The sequence below is a fragment of the Chelonia mydas genome, chromosome 5 (genome assembly GCF_015237465.2).
Source record: "Chelonia mydas isolate rCheMyd1 chromosome 5, rCheMyd1.pri.v2, whole genome shotgun sequence".
NCBI classification, from domain to species: domain Eukaryota; kingdom Metazoa; phylum Chordata; order Testudines; family Cheloniidae; genus Chelonia; species Chelonia mydas.
In genome coordinates this window covers 82,217,323-82,240,568 of record NC_051245.2, presented here as the reverse complement: position 1 = coordinate 82,240,568, position 23,246 = coordinate 82,217,323, and the positions used below count along the sequence as shown (strand labels likewise).

Here is a 23,246-nt window from a genome sequence, read left to right as displayed (position 1 = left end):
CTGCAAAAAAACCCAACAAGGTAGCAAAGTCTTGTGTTTTGTTTGTAGGTATAGCAGTAGGGGTGAGTCCTGGTTCTGAACTTAGTTTCCTTTTGGTTCATACTTTTCCCCCCTCATTTGAATTCCAGCTCCGTCTTTTGCTTTATCTTGGGCTTTAACCACACTGGTGAAAGTGACCTGGAGAATCTCCCATTCTTCGATTTTTATGTTGAAAATGCACCTGTTACTAAATTGTATTAAACACACGTACTTCATTTTCTAAAAAGAAACCAATTCAGTGACTAATTTAGACTAGGAACTATACTGTGATTGTACAGCCAATCACTTCCTTTGCCAACAACAGTTCTCATCCTCACGGCATATAGCATTTTCACTGAAAGGAGGTCTCTCTTTTACAAGATACTAAAATCAGACAGGTAAGCTTTGACTAAATCCTTGGAAAACTACCAGAGATGAATTTTCATAGAGATGGGGTTTCATAAATTCAAATACTGACTCCTATCTTATAGCTAAAAGTCCTAGAACTAAGAAATGTCAGTAACTGAAATACTGCAACACAGATAGATTTGTTTATTAATCCTGTGTGTTATCTGAAATTTCTGATGGATACCAAGAAAATACTGCCTTTATTTTTATTTCATTTTAGAACACCTTTATTGATTTTAAAACAGTAACATGGTAATGGCAAATGCAAAATAAATAAAACAAGCTGCAGTTACTTTCATCAAATAATTCTGTATACCATTCTGTATCTATGACAATTATATGAGAGAATAAATAGCAGATATTTTCTGTGTTCTGGATGTGTTTTAGTAGCCAGGCGACACTTGGACATGTTTAGCTTTCCCTGAGACACTGTGAAAGTTATCACTTAAAAGTGACTGTGTGAAATCCACTGCTTTGGGATTACATGTTTTAGTTTTTGCTGAACCTAAAATGGCAGAATTTATTTAACTAGGTTCATATTTCTTGAAGTTTACTTGGAGTTTTCAGGTCCATATGAACACAGGAATTCCAAATGAACATCAAGCAAATTCCAGTGAAACATGTCAGTTTATTAAGAGAGTATATTTGGGGGGCTCATTGGCCCCAGAATAAAGTAAAGAGCGTTTCACAAATAGCAGCAGAACAAAAGGACCATTTCCTAGTGCTTGTGGAAATGGGCACGCTGCCTGCTCTATACTTAGAGATATTTCTTATGCCAGTAGATAGCACAAGGCAGATGGCTGATAGTGTCTGCTGGATCAAAGAGTCCAGGTAGATTGAGAGAAGGTTCTGGGTCTGCCCATGACTTTAATAATGTTCCCCAAACCTTAGTGAATTTCAAGGTCATGTGAAATCCCAAACCATGTACGTTTCAGCTGGTTTGTTGTTTCAAAGAGAGAGTTCTTGCCTTCCTTTTTGACCCTTGGCCTTGGTTCCTAATGCCCACCCTGACAACTAGACTAGACTGCTCACATCCCGGTCAGCTGACACTCTAGCCGGTCAGCTGACACTCAGTTTGTCTTAGATGGGGACGTGTGATTAACCTAGACTTACTTAGTTAATTGAAGGGTGAGTTCAGAGCAATCGAGAGGTCTCCTATTCGTCCAGTCATTAGTACCTCTCAGTTTAACGGTACAAGGCGGCAAAAGGAAACTAGGGCTTTTGGGGTGGGCTGTAACTTGAGAACCCCTTGGTGAAATTACCCAAAATTTGGATGTCTAGCACTCCCCCATGAGGCACATCAAATTTCATAGCAGTCCGGTTAACTATTTGGATTTCAGAGCACTTCCAAGAGTTGGGTTTTAAAGCATATACAGTGGTGGGAATGGAAACCCTCTAGCTGTTTTTCTGTATTGGTACAGGTGCAATATAAAAAAATGTACATTTTCTTAAATACTGTTTTCAGCTGTAATAATTTGTCAACCTTTTATACAAAAGTGCACAAAATTAATGGAAGTTAGAGCACATATTACCTAGTTGTGTTTGGAAGCTATGTTGAAGAAGGTTTTAGGCACACGGTCTGGTATGTTTTCTTGTGTAATGCAGAAGACAGTGTTCTGAAATGAAAGAATGCAGAAATAAAGCTGTACACAGGAAGATGCAGCTTTAAATGCTGATTATGCCCTGTGGTATCCCTTCCCTCTCAATTGTTTTACCTTCTACAAAGTTACATGTTCATTAATGTTTGAATAACTTGCATTCCAAATCTTCTAGGAATGATGTATTTAAACAGCTAGTACAATTATATGTAATTTAATTGCCCACAATGGTAGATGAAATTCTTTGCAGCTTGTTTCACATGTCATTTTGCTTGGTTTTAATTATGTTGACATAATCCCCCATGTTGCCTGAGAGATTTCTTTAAAAGTCTTGAACTTTTGTTTGAATTATAAAGCTGATGAATTTGGGCCTCCATTTCCTTCTGATGAGCAGACATTATACCAGTCCTTACAGTCAATTAAATTACTTTCCCCCTTCTTTGCAGAAGAAAAGACAAGAAAAGGAGGCATCTATCTCCTTCTTAATTAATGAATTTTCTTATATCCACTTGTATAGAGTGATATTATCTGTTCACTGCAAAATACTAAGCAGCATTTCCTCTGGTTCTTTTGACAGGTTTCAGAGTAACAGCCGTGTTAGTCTGTATTTGCAAAAAGAAAAGGAGTACTTGTGGCACCTTAGAGACTAACCAATTTATTTGAGCATAAGCTTTCGTGAGCTACAGCTCACTTCATCGGATGCATACTGTGGAAAGTGTAGAAGATCTTTTTATATACACACAAAGCATGAAAAAATACCTCCTCCCACCCCACTCTCCTGCTGGTAATAGCTTATCTAAAGTGATCGCTCTCCTTACAATGTGTATGATAATCAAGTTGGGCCATTTCCAGCACAAATCCAGGTTTTCTCACCCCCCTCCCACACACACACACACACACACACACAGACCCACTCTCCTGCTGGTAATAGCTTATCTAAAGTAACCACTCTCCTTACAATGTGTATGATAATCAAGGTGGGCCATTTCCAGCACAAATCCAGGGTTTAACTCGAAAGTCTGAGGAGGGTGGGGGGTAGGAAAAAACAAGGGGAAATAGGTTACCTTGCATAATGACTTAGCCACTTCCAGTCTCTATTCAAGCCTAAGTTAATTATTGCCCCCCAACCTGAAGCAAATACTCACCAGCAACCACATACCACACAACAGAACCACTAACCCAGGAACCTATCCTTGCAACAAAGCCCGTTGCCAACTGTGCCCACATATCTATTCAGGGGACACCATCACAGGGCCTAATAACATCAGCCACACTATCAGAGGCTCGTTCACCTGCACATCCACCAATATGATATATGCCATCATGTGCCAGCAATGCCCCTCTGCCATGTACATTGGTCAAACTGGACAGTCTCTACGTAAAAGAATAAATGGACACAAATCAGATGTCAAGAATTATAACATTCATAAACCAGTCGGAGAACACTTCAATCTCTCTGGTCACTCGATCTCAGACCTAAAGGTTGCAATATTAAAACAAAAAAACTTCAAATCCAGACTCCAGCGAGAAACTGTTGAATTGGAATTCATTTGCAAATTGGATACAATTAATTTAGGCTTGAATAGAGACTGGAAGTGGCTAAGTCATTATGCTAGGTAACCTATTTCCCCTTGTTTTTTCCTACCCCGCATGGAGTGGAAATCTATCAACTGCATGAAAAAACTTGTACAGATACAGACAGACATCATCTTCCTTTCCAAATGCAAACAGATGGACATCGTACCAAAAGGACTGAAGGTAAAAAATCCATTACAATCTACATAACACAGACTATGCTGACAGCTTGTGCCACACGCTCTCAAAGAAACTGCGGAATCACCTGATCAACATCCTCTACAGCAAACAGGGAAAGATTAAGAATGAGCTCTCAAAAATGGATACTCTCATAAAAAACCAACCTTCCACACAAACTTCCTCCTGGCTGGACTTTACTAAAACTAGACAAGCCATTTACAACACACACTTTGCTTCTCTACAAAAGAAAAAGGACACTAAACTTTCTAAACTACTACATGCCACAAGGGGCCACAGCAATGGTTCCCTCAACCCACCCAGCAATATTGTTAACCTATCCAACTATACTCTCAGCCCAGCAGAAGCAGCTGTCCTATCTCGGGGCCTCTCCTTCTGCCCTTCCACCCCCACGAACATGATACAGTTCTGTGGTGACCTAGAATTCTATTTTCGACGTCTCCGACTCAAGGAATATTTCCAACATACCTCTGAACAACATACTAATCCACAGAGACCTCCCTACCAACACTACAAAAAGAAGGATTCTAGGTGGACTCCTCCTGAGGGTCGAAACAGCAGACTGGACTTCTACATAGAGTGCTTCCGCCGACGTGCACGGGCTGAAATTGTGGAAAAGCAGCATCACTTGCCCCATAACCTCAGCCATGCGGAACACAATGCCATCCACAGCCTCAGAAACAACTCTGACATCATAATCATAAAGGCTGACAAAGGAGGTGCTGTTGTCATCACGAATAGGTCGGAATATGAACAAGAGGCTGCTCGGCAGCTCTCCAACACCACTTTCTACAAGCCATTACCTTCTGATCCCACTGAGAGTTACCAAAAGAAACTACAGCATTTGCTCAAGAAACTCCCTGAAAAAGCACAAGATCAAATCCGCACAGACACACCCCTGGAACCCCGACCTGGGATATTCTATCTACTACCCAAGATCCATAAACCTGGAAATCCTGGGTGCCCCATCATCTCAGGCATTGGCATCCTGACAGCAGGATTGTCTGGCTATGTAGACTCCCTCCTCAGGCCCTACGCTACCAGCACTCCCAGCTACCTTCGAGACACCACTGACTTCCTGAGAAAACTACAGTCCATCGGTGATCTTCCTAATAACACCATCCTGGCCACTGTGGATGTAGAAGGCCTCTACACCAACATTCTACACAAAGATGGACTACAAGCCGTCAAGAACACTATCCCCGATAATGTCACGGCTAACCTGGTGGCTGAACTTTGTGACTTACCCATAACTATTTTACATTTGGGGACAATGTATACCTTCAGATCAGCGGCACTGCTGTGGGTACCCACATGGCCCCACAGTGTGCCAACATTTTTATGGCTGACTTAGAACAACGCTTCCTCAGCTCTCGTCCGCTAACGCCCCTTCTCTACTTGCGCTATATTGATGACATCTTCATCATCTGGACCCATGGAAAAGAAGCCCTTGAGGAATTCCACCATGATTTCAACAATTTCCATCCCACCATCAACCTCAGCCTGGTCCAGTCCACACAAGAGATCCACTTCCTGGACACTACAGTGCTAATAAACGATGGTCACATAAACACCACCCTATACCGGAAACCTACTGACCGCTATTCCTACCTACATGCCTCCAGCTTTCACCCTGACCACACCACACGATCCATCGTCTACAGCCAAGCTTTGCGATACAACCGCATTTGCTCCAACCCCTCAGACAGAGACAAACACCTACAAGATCTCTCTCAAGCATTCTTACAACTACAATACCCACCTGCGGAAGTGAAGAAACAGATTGATAGAGCCAGAAGAGTTCCCAGAAGTCACCTACTACAGGACAGGCCTAACAAAGAAAATAACAGAACGCCACTAGCCGTCACCTTCAGCCCCCAACTAAAACCCCTCCAACGAATTATTAGGGAACTACAACCTATCCTGAAGGATGACCCAACACTCTCACAAATCTTGGGAGACAGGCCAGTCCTTGCCTACAGACAGCCCCCCAACCTGAAGCAAATACTCACCAGCAACCACATACCACACAACAGAACCACTAACCCAGGAACCTATCCTTGCAACAAAGCCCGTTGCCAACTGTGCCCACATATCTATTCAGGGGACACCATCACAGGGCCTAATAACATCAGCCACACTATCAGAGGCTCGTTCACCTGCACATCCACCAATGTGATATATGCCATCATGTGCCAGCAATGCCCCTCTGCCATGTACCTTGGTCAAACTGGACAGTCTCTACGTAAAAGAATAAATGGACACAAATCAGATGTCAAGAATTATAACATTCATAAACCAGTCGGAGAACACTTCAATCTCTCTGGTCACTCGATCTCAGACCTAAAGGTTGCAATATTAAAACAAAAAAACTTCAAATCCAGACTCCAGCGAGAAACTGTTGAATTGGAATTCATTTGCAAATTGGATACAATTAACTTAGGCTTGAATAGAGACTGGGAGTTGCTAAGTCATTATGCAAGGTAACCTATTTCCCCTTGTTTTTTCCTACCCCCCACCCTCCTCAGACGTTCGTGTTAAACCCTGGATTTGTGCTGGAAATGGCCCACCTTGATTATCATACACATTGTAAGGAGAGTGGTCACTTTAGATAAGCTATTACCAGCAGGAGAGTGGGTTTGTTTGTGTGGGGGTGGGGGGGTGAGAAAACCTGGATTTGTGCTGGAAATGGCCCAACTTGGTTATCATACACATTGTAAGGAGAGTGATCACTTTAGATAAGCTATTACCAGCAGGAGAGTGGGGTGCGAGGAGGTATTTTTTCATGCTTTGTGTGTATATAAAAAGATCTTCTACACTTTCCACAGTATGCATCCGATGAAGTGAGCTGTAGCTCACGAAAGCTTATGCTCAAATAAATTGGTTAGTCTCTAAGGTGCCACAAGTACTCCTTTCCTCTGGTTCTTGTTTCTTAGATTCAAAGTACCCAATAGAAATGCAGGGTGTATAATTTTTTTTTGCAGTAGAGACTAGTTAAACTGGATGAATAAGAGTTTATTTTGTTGAAGACCCAGGACTGAGCATGAGTAGTTCCAGGACCCAGACAGGGGTGCTGAAAGCCATTGAACCAAACTGTAAATCCTGTAAATCAGTGTTTCCCAAACTTGGGATGCCGCTTGTTTAGGGAAAGCCCCTGGCGGGCCCAGCCGGTTTGTTTACCTGCCGCGTCCGCAGGTTCAGCTGATTGCGACTCCCACTGGCCGCGGTTCGCCGCTGCAAGCCAATGGGGGCTGCTGGAAGCGGCATGGGCCGAAGGACGTACCGGCCGCTGCTTCCCACAGCCCCCATTGGCCTGCAGCGGCGAACCGCGGCCAGTGGGAGTCGCAATCAGCTGAACTTGCGGACGCGGCAGGTAAACAAACTGGCCCGGCGCGCCAGGGGCTTTCCCTGAACAAGCAGCATCCAAAGTTTGGGAAACACTGCTGTAAATGGTGGAAACCACTTCAAGCCAGTGATGCACCCCTAGTTCCAGCACCGATGGGCCCAGTATACCATCTGGCCTTATCTACAGAAGCACTTGTGCTTAACTTTATGCAGGTGGGTTGTTCTATGGATTTCAGTAGAACTATTCCTGGGCATATTTGCGGGACTGACTCCATTGGGAGTTGCTCTTGTGCCCCTGATCCAGCAAAGCACTTACACAAACTTACCTTTAAGCATGGGATTAATCCCATTTACAGTACTTTGGTATTCCTTATTTGCTTAAAGTTGAGTATGTGCATATGTACTTTGCAGGGTCATGGTCAGGCAGTGACTGGAGAGTTGAGCCATAGTTTGTATGAGTATATAGTGGTATGTCATTTAACTTGTACTGGGATGAAATTGAAAGTGTGACATTTTGTATCTGAAATTTACACCGTGGTTCAAAAAGTGATATAAGGACTAGTTTGAATGTTTAATTGGAAAACTTCATTACATTTAAATAAGGTAAATTATGCTATATACAACATAAATGGTTGAGTGTATTAATGTTAACTTTTTAAAATTTATCTTATGGTGTATCGGCAGCTAATTTAGATTTTGGTGGGCAGGTGTAAATAAATACTTCATTCCTATTCTAAAATGTATGGCCCCAGTTTGGCAAAGTATACAAACAAGCGCTTAAGTCCATCCCTCTTCATCAAAGCACCTCAGCACATGCTCTAGTCTTCTTAATGGGACCTAAGCACATGCCTGAAGTTAATGACCTACGTACGTGCTTTGCTGAATAGGGATGGCCTGCTGACGAAGGGCCTTGAGAAATAAGTGAGCTGCTGTATTCTGCAACTGTTGTAGACCCTTTTATCAATTTCAAGGAAAGCCCAGTTAGGAACACATGACAATAGCCTACCCTGGATAAAATGGAGAGATAAATGACTGGTGAGATGTGCATCAGAGAGAAGCAGGTGGACCTTCTGGTTAAGCAATACAAGGCAATAAGCATTCTTGACCATTACTGCAGCACTGGCCTCCATTCTGAGAAAGGTAGTCAAGGGTGACCCGTAAATTCAGGCAGTCTCAAAAGCAACATCTATACTTCCTGAATAATAAGCATGCACAAGCCACCTGCTAGATTCTCAAAATATTTTCTTCTACCCACAAGCAGCACCTCTGTCATCTTTGAGTTGAGTCTTAACTAGCTGTTTCTCATTCAGATAATAAAATGTCTAGCTAGGCGGTCCATAATGGGCTTATTAAAAAGGAAGCTAATGGTGTCATGTGTCATCAGTACTGAAGGGAGAACAGACAACAGCAAATTTATATTTTTAGTGAAACTCAAAGTAATAGTTCCTTAAGCGTTTGTTGAACAAAGTTCCAAGATCTTTTTCTGCTTTCTCCTTTAGTAGAAAATTGCTTTTACAAATTGTACTGTATGTTCTTTGATTGCAGAATGAATTTAAATAAGCTTACATATATATGGATATAAAAACATACTTGCTAGGCAGAATATTGAATCCCTATAATTTTTCCATATACAAAAAATTCCTTTGGACTTTGATACCAGAAATCTATTCAGGCAGCTAAAATAAAAAGCCATAATTTATATCCATTGTTTTTACTGGAAAAAATTGGATTTTTAATCATTCTAGAACAGGGATCAGCAACTTTTGGCACACGGCCCATCAGGGAAATCCGCTGACGGGCCAGCACAGTTTGTTTACTTGCGGCGTACCCAGGTTTGGCCGATCGCAGCTCCCACTGGCTGCGGCTCGCCCTTCAAGGCTAATGGGGGCTGCGGATAGCGGCAGCCAGCACATCCCTCGGCCCGCGCCACTTCCCACAGCCCCCATTGGCTTGGAACCTACATTTCTGTATCTAGATATGCTGAAGGCAGTGTCTGTTGTAACCAGCATATTGTATTTGCATTTAGCATTGACTTTCACTGAGATTTAGGCTTCTAAATCACTTAGGCGTTCTTGAAAATTTTGGCCCTGTGACTGCTACATACTTAATGTGACTGACTTCAGAATCCTTTACTACTTTTTAAGAATAAAATGAGAGTTTTCTGAAACTTTGTTTTCATTAGGTTTCTGAATTAACAGCAACATAGAAACTTGACATCAGAATGTCAGGCAGGGTTATTAAACTGGCTAAAAACCTGAGGGCTCTGAAGAGGGTCTGACTCTGGGTGACTGCTCGTGAGGGGGAAATGACATGTCTGAATCCAAAATAATGCTCCCCAGTTACAGCTTCATCTAAAGCTCATTGAAGTGAAAGGAAGCCTTGACCTCTGTAGCCATTGGATCATGCCCTTAATTAACCAGGAAGCTCAGCATTGTCCATTCCCACGCTAGGGAAAGTAGAGATAGAGCTGGTGCTAGGGCCAGAGCTAGAAAATTCTAGAAACTAGTAGCTGAGAGTCCAGTTCATATTCCAGAACAATTTCCAAAAAGAGAAACAATTTTTAGGTTTTTCCGGATCATGCAGATTGTTCAAGCCCCTAGTAGAGAGTCGAAGTATATAGGATTCTGAGGTGAAGTGTTTTGAATTTGGCTAAGTCTAAGGGAATGCTGTGGGACTGTAGCTGCTGCCCAGTGGTTAGCTGAGAAAGGGACAGAGTGGTGATGTAGCAGAATCTGACATGGTACTTCCCCACTGCCAAATAGCGGTACTGCTAACTGCAAGCATTCACAAATCAGAAGACTAACCAAAATAGGCCCATGTGATTCCCTTGTTAAGAATGGTGTGGTGTTCTGCAGTGATAGCTCAAAACGCTGCAGTAACATTATTGTCAGCTGTAGCGTTTGGGGACAATTAAAGCAGAATACTCTAGTATATTTTATAAGGATTTATTTCCAAGCTGAAATATACATAACCCTTCCCCCCCCCACCCACCCCCATTGTTCCTTAGACGTTCCTTTTAACTGCTGGAAATGGCCCACCTTGATTATCACTACAAAAGGTTTTCTTCTCTCCCCCCCTCCCCCCGGCTCTCCTGCTGGTAATAGCTCACCTTAGCTGATCACTCTCGTTACAGTGTGTATGGTAACACCCATTTTTTTCATATTCTGTGTGTATGTAAATCTCCTCACTGTATTTTCCACTGAATGCATCCGATGAAGTGAGCTGTAGCTCACGAAAGCTTATGCTCAAATAAATTGGTTAGTCTCTAAGGTGCCACAAGTCCTCCTTTTCTTTTTGCGAATACAGACTAACACGGCTGCTACTCTGAATCTTGTTTCCAGTGTCTTTGCCTCTTCTTACAGCATCATTACAGCACCATTTCTAGTAGCATGATGCATTACAGCACCATTACATGAATTACAAACATGATGCTACTAGAAATGGTGCTGTAATGCATGTAATGATGCTGTAATGCATCATGCTACTAGAAATGGTGCTGTAATGATGCTGTAAGAAGAGGCAAAGACACTGGAAACAAGGTTTATGTATATTTCAGCTTGGAAATAAACCCTGGAGTGGGGCCATGCCGTGGCACCCCGGCGCCCTGGCTGGAGCGCCGGAGTGGAGCCGAGCCACGTGGTGTGGCCCCCGAACCTGGCGCCCCGACTGGAGTGCCATAGCAGGGCCAAGCTTCTTGGTGTGGCCCCCGACCCGGCACCCCGTCTGGAGCTCAGGGGCCGGCTTAAAATGGTTCTGCAGGCTGTAGTTTGCCCACCTCTGCCCTAGGTCCTTGAATGATTGCCCCTTGCCTTACCTAACAGCCTGCTAATTATGGTCTGCTTATTTTGGTGCCTGTAGGCAGTGACAAGGGTCACTCAAGGGTCTTTGGCAGAACCAGCTCTTGGAGGACTCCATTGCTGGCTGCCTTACCTCTGTTAGTTCTATTTAGTTCAGTAGATTTATATCTGACACCTTCTGGGGGCACTTCCCTTTTGGTTTTCTCATTCCTCTGACAAGTCTGTAACTCACTGTTTTGGGAGTGTGGTCTGTTTTTGATGCTATTACTATTCTTTTATTATTATTGTATATGGTTGATTGGCTTCTCTTCAGATTTTGTATTTAGTTTAATCATATAAACAGATGAAATAAATATTATGAGCAGGAGTTATTCCTGGAAACTCTTATTAGTGCTAGTGGAAGTGTGAATGGGTGTTCATCCAATTTTGCAGTTTAGAGCATTTTTAATGTAAAATAGTTACAGTTTTGTTTTAGATAATTATTTTTAAGAAATGAAATTTTGCCCTTCAACACTTCAGAATAGTAATAAGTTTTAGTGTGTTTATTGTAACACAAAATTCTTTATAACAAGCAAATAATGGATTAAATATGTGTGTGTGGCTTATTTTTGTCTGCTGTAGGCTGTTATAACTGAAACAACGACGTCTGTGGATCAGAGACCACTTAAGACAACCTGGTGCCCCAGCAGTTCAGAGCCACCCCCAGTCCAGAGAGCCTTTATTGTGCGACCGAGGGCGATGACTGCTACAGCATTCACCAGCAGTGTGGGAGGTTGGGGGTGGAGGGTGTCTGGGAGAAGCAGGGAGTGCATGATGGGTGCTTGCAGGAGACTAGGGGGATTGTGTGGGAGGTTGGGGGGTATTTGGAGGAAGCACATGGTGTATGGTGGGTGCCTATAGGAGGTTGGGGGGAGTTGCGTGGGAGGTGGAGAAGCAGAGTTATCCCTGATTCACTCTCACCCCCTTCCCCGCACACATCCCTGCCAGGAGCAAGTACCAGGTGCCCAGGTGCCCCCCGCCTCATAGCTGCTGAGCCCAGAAAAATGGGAGGCACTTCCCCAATTCTGCTTCCCACCCTCAGATTGAGCACTGTTCCGTGTGTGTGCGCAGGGGCCTTTCCAGCTGGTCTGACGTGAACAGACTTCACCACTGCAGTTCCAGGAGGGTCCACATGGGGCAATTAAAGCACTACGTGTTAAGGTGCTCTGCGATTCATATCTCCATAGACCGGTTTGTGGTACCCCGTAAAATCACTTCTCCCAGAAATCTGTTACGTGAGGTTGCTGCCTAGTTTGCCTATAGCTAGAGTGGTCTCTGCGGTAGATAGCAAGAAAGAAACTCTTCATATACTTCAAAGCACAAGATAAAATTCAAATTTACTTTCACTCTATTTTATTTACCCTACATTTCTTTTCACTTTTTCATCCTAATTTGTTTTGTTATTTTTCCATGTTGTGTATATCATGTATCCCAGAACATAACTGTATTTTAATAACTGCACAGTAAATTCAGAAAGCAGGCTCTGACACTGGTCTAATGAGTCCGAAGTATAACAAATACAGCAAGAGTGGGAAGCAAATATATTGTTGAAATAATAAACCACATAAGAAGATCAACTTTTAAGCATCTATTAACCTAAATGTCTCTTTACTGAATGTATTATATGAGAGTGACTTCACATATTCACTATTAAGAGCTTTGGGTCTATCATTAGATGCCCAATGGATTCAATTCATTGAAGAAAAGCCTTCATAGATTTCATCTTGTGCAGACAGTTTCAGCCTTGTGAACAGTTATTTTGTATGAAACCAATATTTGATATCCCTTATACATCACCATTTATCTTGTTCTTAAATCAATTCTCAATTTTCATTGGTGATTTTATGCCTTTTTAATTTTTTAAAATTTATTCTTTCATATTTAATGCATAAAAACTGTATTAATAGATTCTTAAGATTAAGAACATAAATGTCCAAACATCAGGCTATTCAGAAGTATAGGGAACCTGTCATCACTGTGGTTGACCAAAAATCCCAGGCAAGGTATAAGTAGAAGTGTGTAGCAAGTGACTCTCTTAAACCACAGATTTTTGTTTCAGACCAATCAGGGTAGTAAATACTGCACTGCATATCACTATGCTGTGTGGGGCTGCAGTAGCTCTGTAGCTCCAACGTGTCCCTTTCCCAGCACAAAGTGAAGACAAGAAGATTCACATAGCAATAGATCTCCTGGCCCTGGTCCCAGTCCCATATGTGTCCTGAACCCTGTTATGCAAGGGTTGCAGATCCCCTGAATAGACTCCCTAGAATCCTACCCCTTCCCTTTGACACTGAAACCACACTAGTTCTGCTGCTGGGGATCCTGCACAGCAACAGAGTCAGGAATTGCCCTTCTCTGAGGCCTGGTCTAAATGTAAAAATTAGATTGACCTAGCGACATCACTCAGGACTGTGAAAAATGTTGTGCCCTGACCACATAGTTAGGTCAACCTAATCCCCCGGTATATACGTGGCTAGGTCAACGGGAGAATTCATCTGTCAACCTAGCTACTGGCTCTTGGAGAGCTGGATTAACGACACTGACAGAAAAACAGTTTCTATAGTGTAGACGTAGGAAGCACCTACACTCTGGCACTATAACAGCACAGATTCAGTGCTGTAGCTGTGATGCTGTAGTGGTTGTACTATAAACACGGCCTAAAGAAAAGGATGTACTGCATTCATGCCGCACGCCATCACCAGTAAATTGTAACCGCTTCACTTCACAGCTGGTTTTTTCAGACTTAACAAAACATCCCTTCTTCACTGAGGCTGTAGTCTCTCTAAACAAAAGCATTTTCTTATTAAGGAATGTGGGAAAATATGTGGGAAAAAATTTCTTAAATGTTTCTCTCTCCATGCTGGGCTATCTCAGAAGCAGCCACACTACATTTCTGTATCTCACATTTGAGCTGAAAATAAGTATATAAAAATTAGCCGAAAGGATAGATATTATCTGAAAATTGTAAGCACCTGCAAATAGGAACTTGGATGAAAGAGTCTCATGAAATCATAACCACAGCTGCAGTGCTATAAAAAGACATGTTTGGTCATGTCATATATAGTCTACTGCTAGTTTAAAAAGTGAAACACCTAGTTTTTGGTCCCCCATAGTGGAACAAAGTGGAAGTGAAAAGTGGGAGGTGTCTTTCTGCATCTGTAATCTTGAATATTCTTCTGTAGATGTCACAGTCCAGTGGGATCCACAGATGGTATCTTTGAACTGGCCAGAAATAACCTGGCACGGCAGGGTCCAAAGTAATGCAATAGGCTGGTCTACCTTAGCCTATAAAATCCACTGGCTTTTCGTAGACAGACTAGTAAACTTGTAAAATAGCATCCCAGTGTAAGTACTATGGATTAAACATGGAGTCAGATTCTCAGTTGGTGTACGTTTGTCAGCATTGCTCCATTAACTTCAGCAAGGCCCATTGTTTCTACCTCTAACAAAACACTAGCTTTTTAAAACTGAAACATTGTATCAAGTGAATACTATTAATGAATTGTTTAAACAGCAGGAAACAAAATCTGCCCTCAGTGACATACATACAACACCAGTTTACAACTATGGGGGTCACACAAATATGTCTGAGGACAGAATTTGGTCCTTTGTTATTATGAGTGTCCTTTCTTATTTTGAGAAAAAATGATTACTGCTTTAATTAAAAAACAAATAAATCATGATTCTGTCAATACAGATGTGAAGTATTTGCATTGGATGTGCAAACAGTTATTCAAATGTAATGTGTAATGTCTGTACGTTACTATATATAAACACATGCTGTCCCCCATATTCGGTAATCTTGTACTCTCAAACTCAAAGTGCTCAGCTTTCTTTCAGATGGTGAATTCATGATGCACGTGCAAGACTTAGCAGTCACCTTATTAGAAAAAAACAAAAAACTAAATATACAAAATGGCATCCTTCATGCAGGTTCAGGAGCCAGACAAAATTGTTCTGAGGGCCTAGCCGCTCCCAGGGCATACATGGCATGCACTCCCCATATGCAATTGGTTCTAGGGTATGTTCTGCCATCATCCCATACGCAGACTGCCCTTTGAGTTCAATGGGAGGTTTGCATGAAACATTGCAGGAAATGGCCTTATGCCTTTTTGGTCCAAAAAATAGTAATCTCATGTCTGTGTAGTAGAGTGACAAAACAGTTAGGACCCCATCTTGCTCCTGTTGAAGCCAATGGCAAAACTCCCTTTGACTTAAGTGGGGGAGGATTATTACCAAATTCCTCAAAGTATTGTCTTTTGTTTTTTCCAGTGGATGCTTATTTTTCCTTCGTTCCTTTCAGGTACAAAACGTTAATCCTTGCTGATCAAAAGGAAAAGCCATGGCCGCCAACATGGCTAACAGTGCTAATCATCTGCCCTACTTCTTTGGCAATATTACACGTGAAGAAGCAGAAGATTACCTGATGCAAGGAGGGCTGAGTGATGGACTATATCTGTTGCGCCAGAGTCGAAACTTCCTGGGTGGCTTTGCTTTGTCCCTGGCACATGGAAGGAAAGTTCATCACTACACAATTGAAAGAGAGCTGAGTGGCTTTTATGCCATTGCAGGAGGGAAGTCACATATGAGTCCTGCTGAACTCATTAACTATCACTCAGATGAAGCTGATGGTCTTGTTTGTCTACTGAGGAGACCTTGCAACCGGCCACCAGGTGTTGAGCCAAAAACAGGGCCATTTGAGGATTTAAAAGAGACCCTTATCAGGGAATATGTCAAACAAACTTGGAACCTACAGGTAAATGCAATCCCATTTCTGCAATAGAGATGCTTCACTCTGAATTTTTAAAAAGTCAGTATTATATGGGTTCCAACCCATTGCTACTGCTGTGTAGTGGTTAGGTTTGTGTTAACGCTGCTATATTTGCTTGTGTTTTATGAGCCTTTATTTTTCAGTACATTGTATTAATTTGGCCATAAATGTATTCTTTCCTGAAATGTGGCACAGTTTATCATTTATTTTTTAAGTGTTATAAGATCAAATCTCCCTATGCCAATCAGGATTGAAAACAAACCAAAAAAAGGAAAATAGGTAATTGTTAAACACACACATTTTTGTAAAGGAAGCTGTTGTATACAGAGTGTATGTTTGTGCTTGGCGCACAGTTATTTTGTGTTGTATCCTCCCCTCCTGGCCTGCTTTGTTTGTATGTCTATTTAGATTATATACAATTTAGAACAGGAACTTTTCTTGCTACATGACTGAGAGTTTAAACACAGCATTTTTATACCAAAAGCCTTAGTCTGTTGGTCTGTGAAAACCCATTTGAACCAGTATAGGCACGCAACCTGAAGGGGCAGTATACCACTGGAGTTGTTTGCAGGTTCAGTGACTAGCCTTACCACCTACTGGAGTTCCAAAGAATTCCTAGCCCAAAATGATATGTAACCATTCATAAACTTATACAATGTGACAGGTTTCAGAGTAGCAGCCCTGTCTGTATTCGCAAAAAGAAAAGGAGTACGTGTGGCACCTTAGAGACTAACCAATTTATTTGAGCATAAGCTTTCGTCAGCTACAGCTCACTTGAAGTGAGCTGTAGCTCACGAAAGCTTATGCTCAAATAAATTGGTTAGTCTCTAAGGTGCCACAAGTACTCCTTTTCTTTATACAATATGATCTCCCAAAGATACCCATTGCAATATCTATCAAAAACATAAACTCCAGATGTCTGAATTTCGGATTGTCTGTTTGAATTTAGTTTCTGCCCTATGAGTCCAAAACTTGAATAGTAACCAGATTAATTTGATCTAAAACTCTGATTATCCACAGACTTTGGATGTGTCTCACACAGTCCAGTAATTGGCATTTACTATGATGTTGTGTTTGTTGGGTTTTGTTTTGTTTTTTTGCACTGTAACAGAAAACAGTACAACTGACCCTTCTGTGCTTTTCCCACTCTGCAGGGTAATGCCCTCGAACAAGCTATTATTAGTCAAAAACCACAGCTGGAGAAATTGATTGCCACTACTGCCCATGAGAAGATGCCTTGGTTCCATGAGAAGATCTCTCGGGAAGAATCAGAGCACCGCGTTCTTTTAGGGACAAGGACCAATGGAAAATTTTTGTGAGTACTTTCATCTCTGGTAGTGGCAGTTGCCACCATGGTTGCTGCACCTTTTCCATAACTAAATCATGAATGAGACTGTGAGAAAGGAGTTGGGTGTTCACTGTGGGAAAGCCCAATGCAGTGTGATATTCATTGCTGCTAACCATTCCAAAGCTAAGCAGATGTCTTCGAGATTAGTTTTTCACCTTTACTCAAATGAAAATATAGAGTGAAAGCAAGGGTCATGTTTTGTTCAAGCAGACATTGAGGGAAAATCTGTATGAAGCAGCAGAGGAATTCAGAGTGTCAAGAAAATTCCATTCAGCTTTATGACTGAGGGTATAGTACTGAATGTGATATCAAAGAAATACAAAATACTAGTAAACTACGTTAACATTTAGTGTCCATAATTATTATTTGTTTTTCAAGGAGGCAATGACAATACTTTGTTCTGCAACTAAGTGGCAGCAAGAATGTAATTAAATAATGCTCCTTTCACTTTATCATTCCATTCTGTGTCTATTTCTCTGTCCACTCATATGACCCCTCTACTGTTTACCTGATCACAAACAAGACATTTGGGATAATGATTAATCAGAGCTAGTTTGTCAGGAGAAGAGGTGGGCTGAAAATTTTCCAGTGGGACAGTTTTCTCTTGGAAAATGCTAATTTGACTCAATCAAAACATTTTGTGGGTTGAATTCAATCCGGAATTACAAATTGTTCTGGTGCCTCAGAAAATGCATTTTCGGATTAATTTACTATTCACCGAACAAATTTTGCCTAGCTGTAGTCACAGTTCCCTCCCTGGTCTGCTCCTGGACCAATGCAGCTACACACTGTAAACTGGACAGGGGGCAAAGTGACAGTCTAGCCCTGACTCATTTTCCTGGTTTCTGTAATAATTTGCCCAATATGTGTTTTCCACGGTAGAAGTTGAGAAATAAACCACTCCTTTATTAAACAGGAACAGGAACTCCAACACTTCTGTGAGTGATAGAAAGGAAACAAAGCTTTAGGTTACAAGTCACACACATCACATAAATATTCCTTCCCAAACAACAATATATAGCAATGTGTATAAGAATCTACCTTGTATTTATAGACTAAGTACTGTATACACTTGTTTCTGTGACAGTAGCTGCTCTGAAACAGATGACATGGTTTTTTTCTCTTGCTGGTACAGACAGGCAAGCTTGGCAGCTACATGGAGTGTAGAATTTCTGTGCCTTCTCAATAGGTGTTCTCATCTTCTTCCTGCTATTTCTTGGAATTTACTTTGTATGTGGTCTGAGTTAAGACACGCAACTGAGCAACTCCAGCAGCCTGCTTGTGGCAGCTGTCTTTGTTTTCTGGAATCTGTACACACATCATGGAAGCAGCTTCCAAAGCAGAAGAAGCCTAACAACAAACAGAAGAAGGTGCAAGAGCTGTCCTTCCTGAAACACTTCTTTGCCTTCAGTGGTGATAAGTGCTTTCTGGTCACTTTGAACATCTGCTGTTCCCAGTAGGGGTTGGGCAGTTATGGCTTCAGCTTGCTTGAGATGGTTTTCAGCAGCTTTATTGGAGAACCTGGACTCAGCACACAGCTTAGTGTAATGAGGTTCACTCACCACTCTGGCGCCTTCTGACGTCTATCATGTGAATTAGCTCTGCATGTCAGTGCACCCTCTTGGGTGGTGCCTCGCCACCATCACTCCTGCTCTAGGGCCCATGTCTCTCCAAGGACTGGGGTGTCCTCTTCAGCAACACAGTCCTCTGGCCGTGCCATACACTGTGCTCCCCCCACCCTTCTGGGGGACCTGCAGTCCACTGTTCAGCCACTTCCCTTACTGGCTGCTGCAGTGAATTGTCTGGCCACTTCCTCATGGCCCCAGCATCCTTTTTGCCTTTGCCTCAAGGCCTCAGCCTGCAAACCCCAACAGCCAGCCAGGAGCTGTCTCTTGCTCCCCAGGTCCCTGCTTACAGCACTGCTCTGTCCAGGGTACGCAGTTCTCTCAGCCCTCCAGAGACACAGTCCTTCCTCCCTGGGCTCCCAGCAGAGAACTGCCTTCCTCTGCCCTGTAGCTCCCTTTTTATATGGGCCTTCTTGCCCCTGATTGGCTGCTTCCTTCAGCCCTTCTCTGATTCGCAGCCTCCCTAGGACTCTATTAATCCCTTAGACCCGAGTGTGGGGCAAGCACCCCATCACACTTAGCAATGAGGGAGCTCACTTGGTGTGGCAGAGACCTGAAGTCAACATGAAATTAGAAGAGAAGGAGGTTGAGGAAAGCTAGGGCTTAGTAGAAGGAAGGTATGTCAAGGGTTTTCAGCGTACTATCCGATTCACTAGTAGGCTTGCGTCAATTGCTGTCATCTGATTTCTTGAACCATTCTGCCTTTCCCTTTAGAAAAAATGTAGCTAAGATTGGAGGATTCCTAGTGCTGCTATATGCTCTTCTGCAACCATCTCTAGAGCTTATACACCCAAGAAATCTGTCAGAGTCCTGACCAACTTTGCACTTCCTACTTTTCCTACTTCTCTTGATTCGGTGTCCAATAAAAGGGTCTGAGTCTGAATATGTCTAACATCTAGATCCCTTCAGGAGTATCTTATGGGAGAACTGGTGTTATCAAACCTAGAAAGTTTTCACTGCTATGAAATATGAAGATAATCTGGAAAGAAGACTTTTCAAGGGCTCCCCTTATTATTGAGGGATGACAGGTGAGAGAAGGCTCTCCTATCCTGTTTAAATTCAGAAGATTACAGATACCACCAGAACTCAAGTACTCTGCCCCCAGAACAAGCAGATAAGTATATAAATAGCTGTGGGTAGTTCGGGTTAGGAATTCTCAAAGGTCATTTTATGCTCCTATCTGTTCAGAAAATGTAATCACATACTGAAGTGCACAGATACTGCAGGCTTTGTCTTCAGAAGCTGAGTGGAAGAAGATTCTTATGCTCTAGAAAAGAAACAGTCTGTCCAGTGATTTGTTGCTGGAGTAGTTTAGTGCTATTCTGGTTCTTTCTGTGTATTTTGCAGTCAAGGTTCCTGCTACCCTGATGGACAGAACAGAATTAACCATGATGAGAAAATTTCCGAGTGGATGAGACCTCCTCTCACAGGTCTGCTCTTCTTCTATACCTTGGAACACTTTGGTCTGATGGCAGAATATTGAGTAGTGCTGGTTCAGAGATGAGGGTTTCTTGAAAGGGTTTGCTGACTGTCACACAGAGGATTGCACTTGACTTCCCTTGCCTATTCCTGGATTAGCAATACCTTTTCCAGTGAGAAGTTCTGAGTGTGGCTGGATGTGTATTCCTGCTCCCCCCAGAATGTTCTTGGTTTTTTTCGTGGCTGGTTTCTAAAGAGGTCTCTGAATCAAGTTTGTGCAAGTCCACCTCAGCCATTTCATCTTTATATGTTCCCATCAAGACAGAGAAATCGATTCTTCTCCCTATATCCAAATGCTTCTTTGTCCTCTTCTTTTGAGGAGACCTAGGCATTGACCATTTGTTCTTCAGTAGATCCTACGATTGGTTTTCCAGGTACTTGTAGAACCCATTCAAAGCTTTAGGAGCAATATCTTTAGAAATTGTAGGAAACTAAGAGTGACACATAAGAACTTCTTTCTCTTTAGGGAGAATTTTCAGTTACTATCAATGTAGCTTGCAGAATGGGGGAAGAGGTGTCCTGCTCATTTCTTTCCTTCAGTTCTGAGGTTGGGCGGGGGGGGGGGTTCCCCCTGCATCCTCTACCACAAAACAATCCATTTAGTGTAAATTAACCTCTTGTTTTAAATATGTTATGTTGCAATGTCTCTTTGCAGCAGAGATGAGTGAGATCAGAAGTTTTACATAAATCATGCTCATAATTTATAAAAAGTTAACAATTAATTTTTTTGAGATTATAACAAGGGAAAGAAGGCTACTAGTGGATTAACAATTATTTCCCATTACCTTAAGGCCAGGCCGAACAGCTACATCCAAAATTGTGAAATCCCACATAAGTATAGTGATTTTATGGGCTCAGTGGACAGGAGGTTCTGCCTCTGGAATTTGTAAAGTGACTACCCAGCATCTCTGTTTTTTTTCACATGTACTTTTTGGCTATGTCTACACTAGAGACGTTACAATAGCATGGGTCTCCCATGAGCCGCTGTAAGGTCTCCTGTGTAGCCGCTCTGTGCCAACGGGAGAGAGCTCTCTCACTTTGGTATAATTAAACAACTCACAATGAGCAGCAGTAGCTATATCAGTGGGAGATGGTCTCCCGCCAACATAGTGCTGTCCACACCAGTGCTTCTGTCAGTGTAATTTATGTCGCTCAGGGGTGTGTGTTTTTCACATCCCTGACCGACAAAAGTGCTAGTGTAGACATAGCCTTAGTTGACTTTGTCATTCCCTTCTGAAATTTATTGGCCATTAAGTGCTCCAAATGCCATAAGGCATACTTACATTCTTTGGCTCATTGCTTGTAGCATCCACTGTCTATAAATTCTGTTACTGGATAGGAGGGAACTATAACAAACAGAATTACTAGTGAGTAATTTTCTGATGCTTAAGTGATGTTTATGTGCAGTAAAATAGTTTCACTAAAAGTGGTAATTTCTGGGAACTTGCTGTGAATGTCTTCTGTGAGGTTCTTCATGACTTATGAGGAGAGGCTGAGGGAACTGGGATTGTTGTCTGCGGAAGAGAAGAATGAGGGGGGATTTGATAGCTGCTTTCAACTACCTGAAAGGGGGTTCCAAAGAGGATGGATCTAGACTGTTCTCAGTGGTAGCAGATGACAGAACGGGGAGTAATGGTCTCAAGTTGCAGTGGGGGAGGTTTAGGTTGGATATTAGGAAAAATCTTTTCACTAGGAGGGTGGTGAAGCACTGGAATGAGTTACCTAGGGAGGTGGTGGAATCTCCTCCCTTTGAGGTTTTTAAGGTCAGGCTTCACAAAGCCCTGGCTGGGATGATTTAGTTGGGGAATGGTCCTGCTTTGAGCAAGGGGTTGGACTAGATGACCTCCTGAGGTCCCTTCCAACCCTGAGATTCTATGATTCTATGATTTGAAACCCTCCCTGACTGACTGATCTGCCTGTTCTAAAAAAAAAAAACTGAGTTAGGTATGTAATGTGATGTAGTCACTAGAAAACTGCTTCATTACCCCCTCGGCTTCATGCAGATCATTTTTCAGTTTCTAACAGCGTGGCTGGTTGTGTTAGCACTTCGCCCCAGATGCAGAGAGATCAAGTTTCTACTCCTAGATGATGTACTAGCATTTGAGGAGTAGAAGATCAAATCAGGGTTTTTTCTCATTTATTGCAGAAATAGCCTTACTAGTTAGCATTTTTAAGAATTAGAGAAAGCATGTTCTCCATTTCAGAACATGGAAACATGTTTTCTTTGCAACAAAAGAGGTCTGGGAAATTTTACGGCCTCATCACCACCCCAACAGGTGGCATTCATTAAATGAAGAATAGACTGAAAGTTCATTGCGATATTGTTGTAAAATACTTGTCAACTTTCTTATTATTTCATTCTTCTCTCTATGGGGCTCTAAAATTTTATCAGAAGTCTATCAATTTTCAAATACAGGTTTGTGCGTGGGCACAGTAAATTCCCATTAAGAAATACAATAAACATTTGCCAACAAGTACAAACCAGCCATACCAAAAATGCCAGTTTTCTCCTGCACTTTCAATGGGAAATACCTGTGGTATCTGTTTGTCTGTGCTGCTGTTGTTAGTGGTGTCCAGTAGTGCTTAATTAGTGGTTTGGCAGTTCATGGCCCCAGTACCTCTGGGCTTTCCGCATCAGTTATGAATGTGCAAAAATTGCTTGAGCTCCAGCACCTAACTAAGCAATAGTAGCCAGTATACACCTGACTTTGAATTTGTAAATTTAGTTTTATAAGCATGTGTTTAGAAGATGAACTCCTGCAAGACATAAAGGCTAGATTTAGAAATTTTGCCATACAGCTTCAAATCTTGCGGTTTGAAATGAGATATGTAGTTTCTAACACATTTATAAACTTTTAAATTCAGCATTCGAAACACATACAGCTTCTCTAATTATTGTAATTACAGACGATCGTGTACATGTTATCAGAAGGTTCACAGCCACATATAGTTTGTATATAACTTGAACATCCATGTAGAAGTACCAGAAAGGAACCAAAACATCATTTTAATATCACAAGGATGCCTGCAGTATCTTTTGAGCTT

At 42.1% G+C, this 23,246-nt stretch overlaps 1 protein-coding gene across 5 annotated transcripts in view; it reads left to right on the top strand.

The window, feature by feature from the left end:
* Window positions 1-23,246, top strand: part of SYK (spleen associated tyrosine kinase) — a 76,443-nt gene that overhangs the window by 19,019 nt on the left and 34,178 nt on the right. For 4 of the 5 annotated variants that reach the window (XM_037901672.2, XM_007056784.4, XM_043546754.1 and 1 more), the window contains exons 2-3: window positions 15,282-15,734; window positions 16,904-17,064. In XM_037901672.2, the coding sequence (XP_037757600.1) occupies window positions 15,321-15,734; window positions 16,904-17,064 (575 nt within the window). In that variant the 5' untranslated portion in view covers window positions 15,282-15,320. Of the gene's footprint in view, window positions 1-15,281; window positions 15,735-16,903; window positions 17,065-19,511; window positions 19,751-23,246 lie in introns of those variants that run through there. The other variant, XM_043546755.1, reaches the window with a different exon arrangement.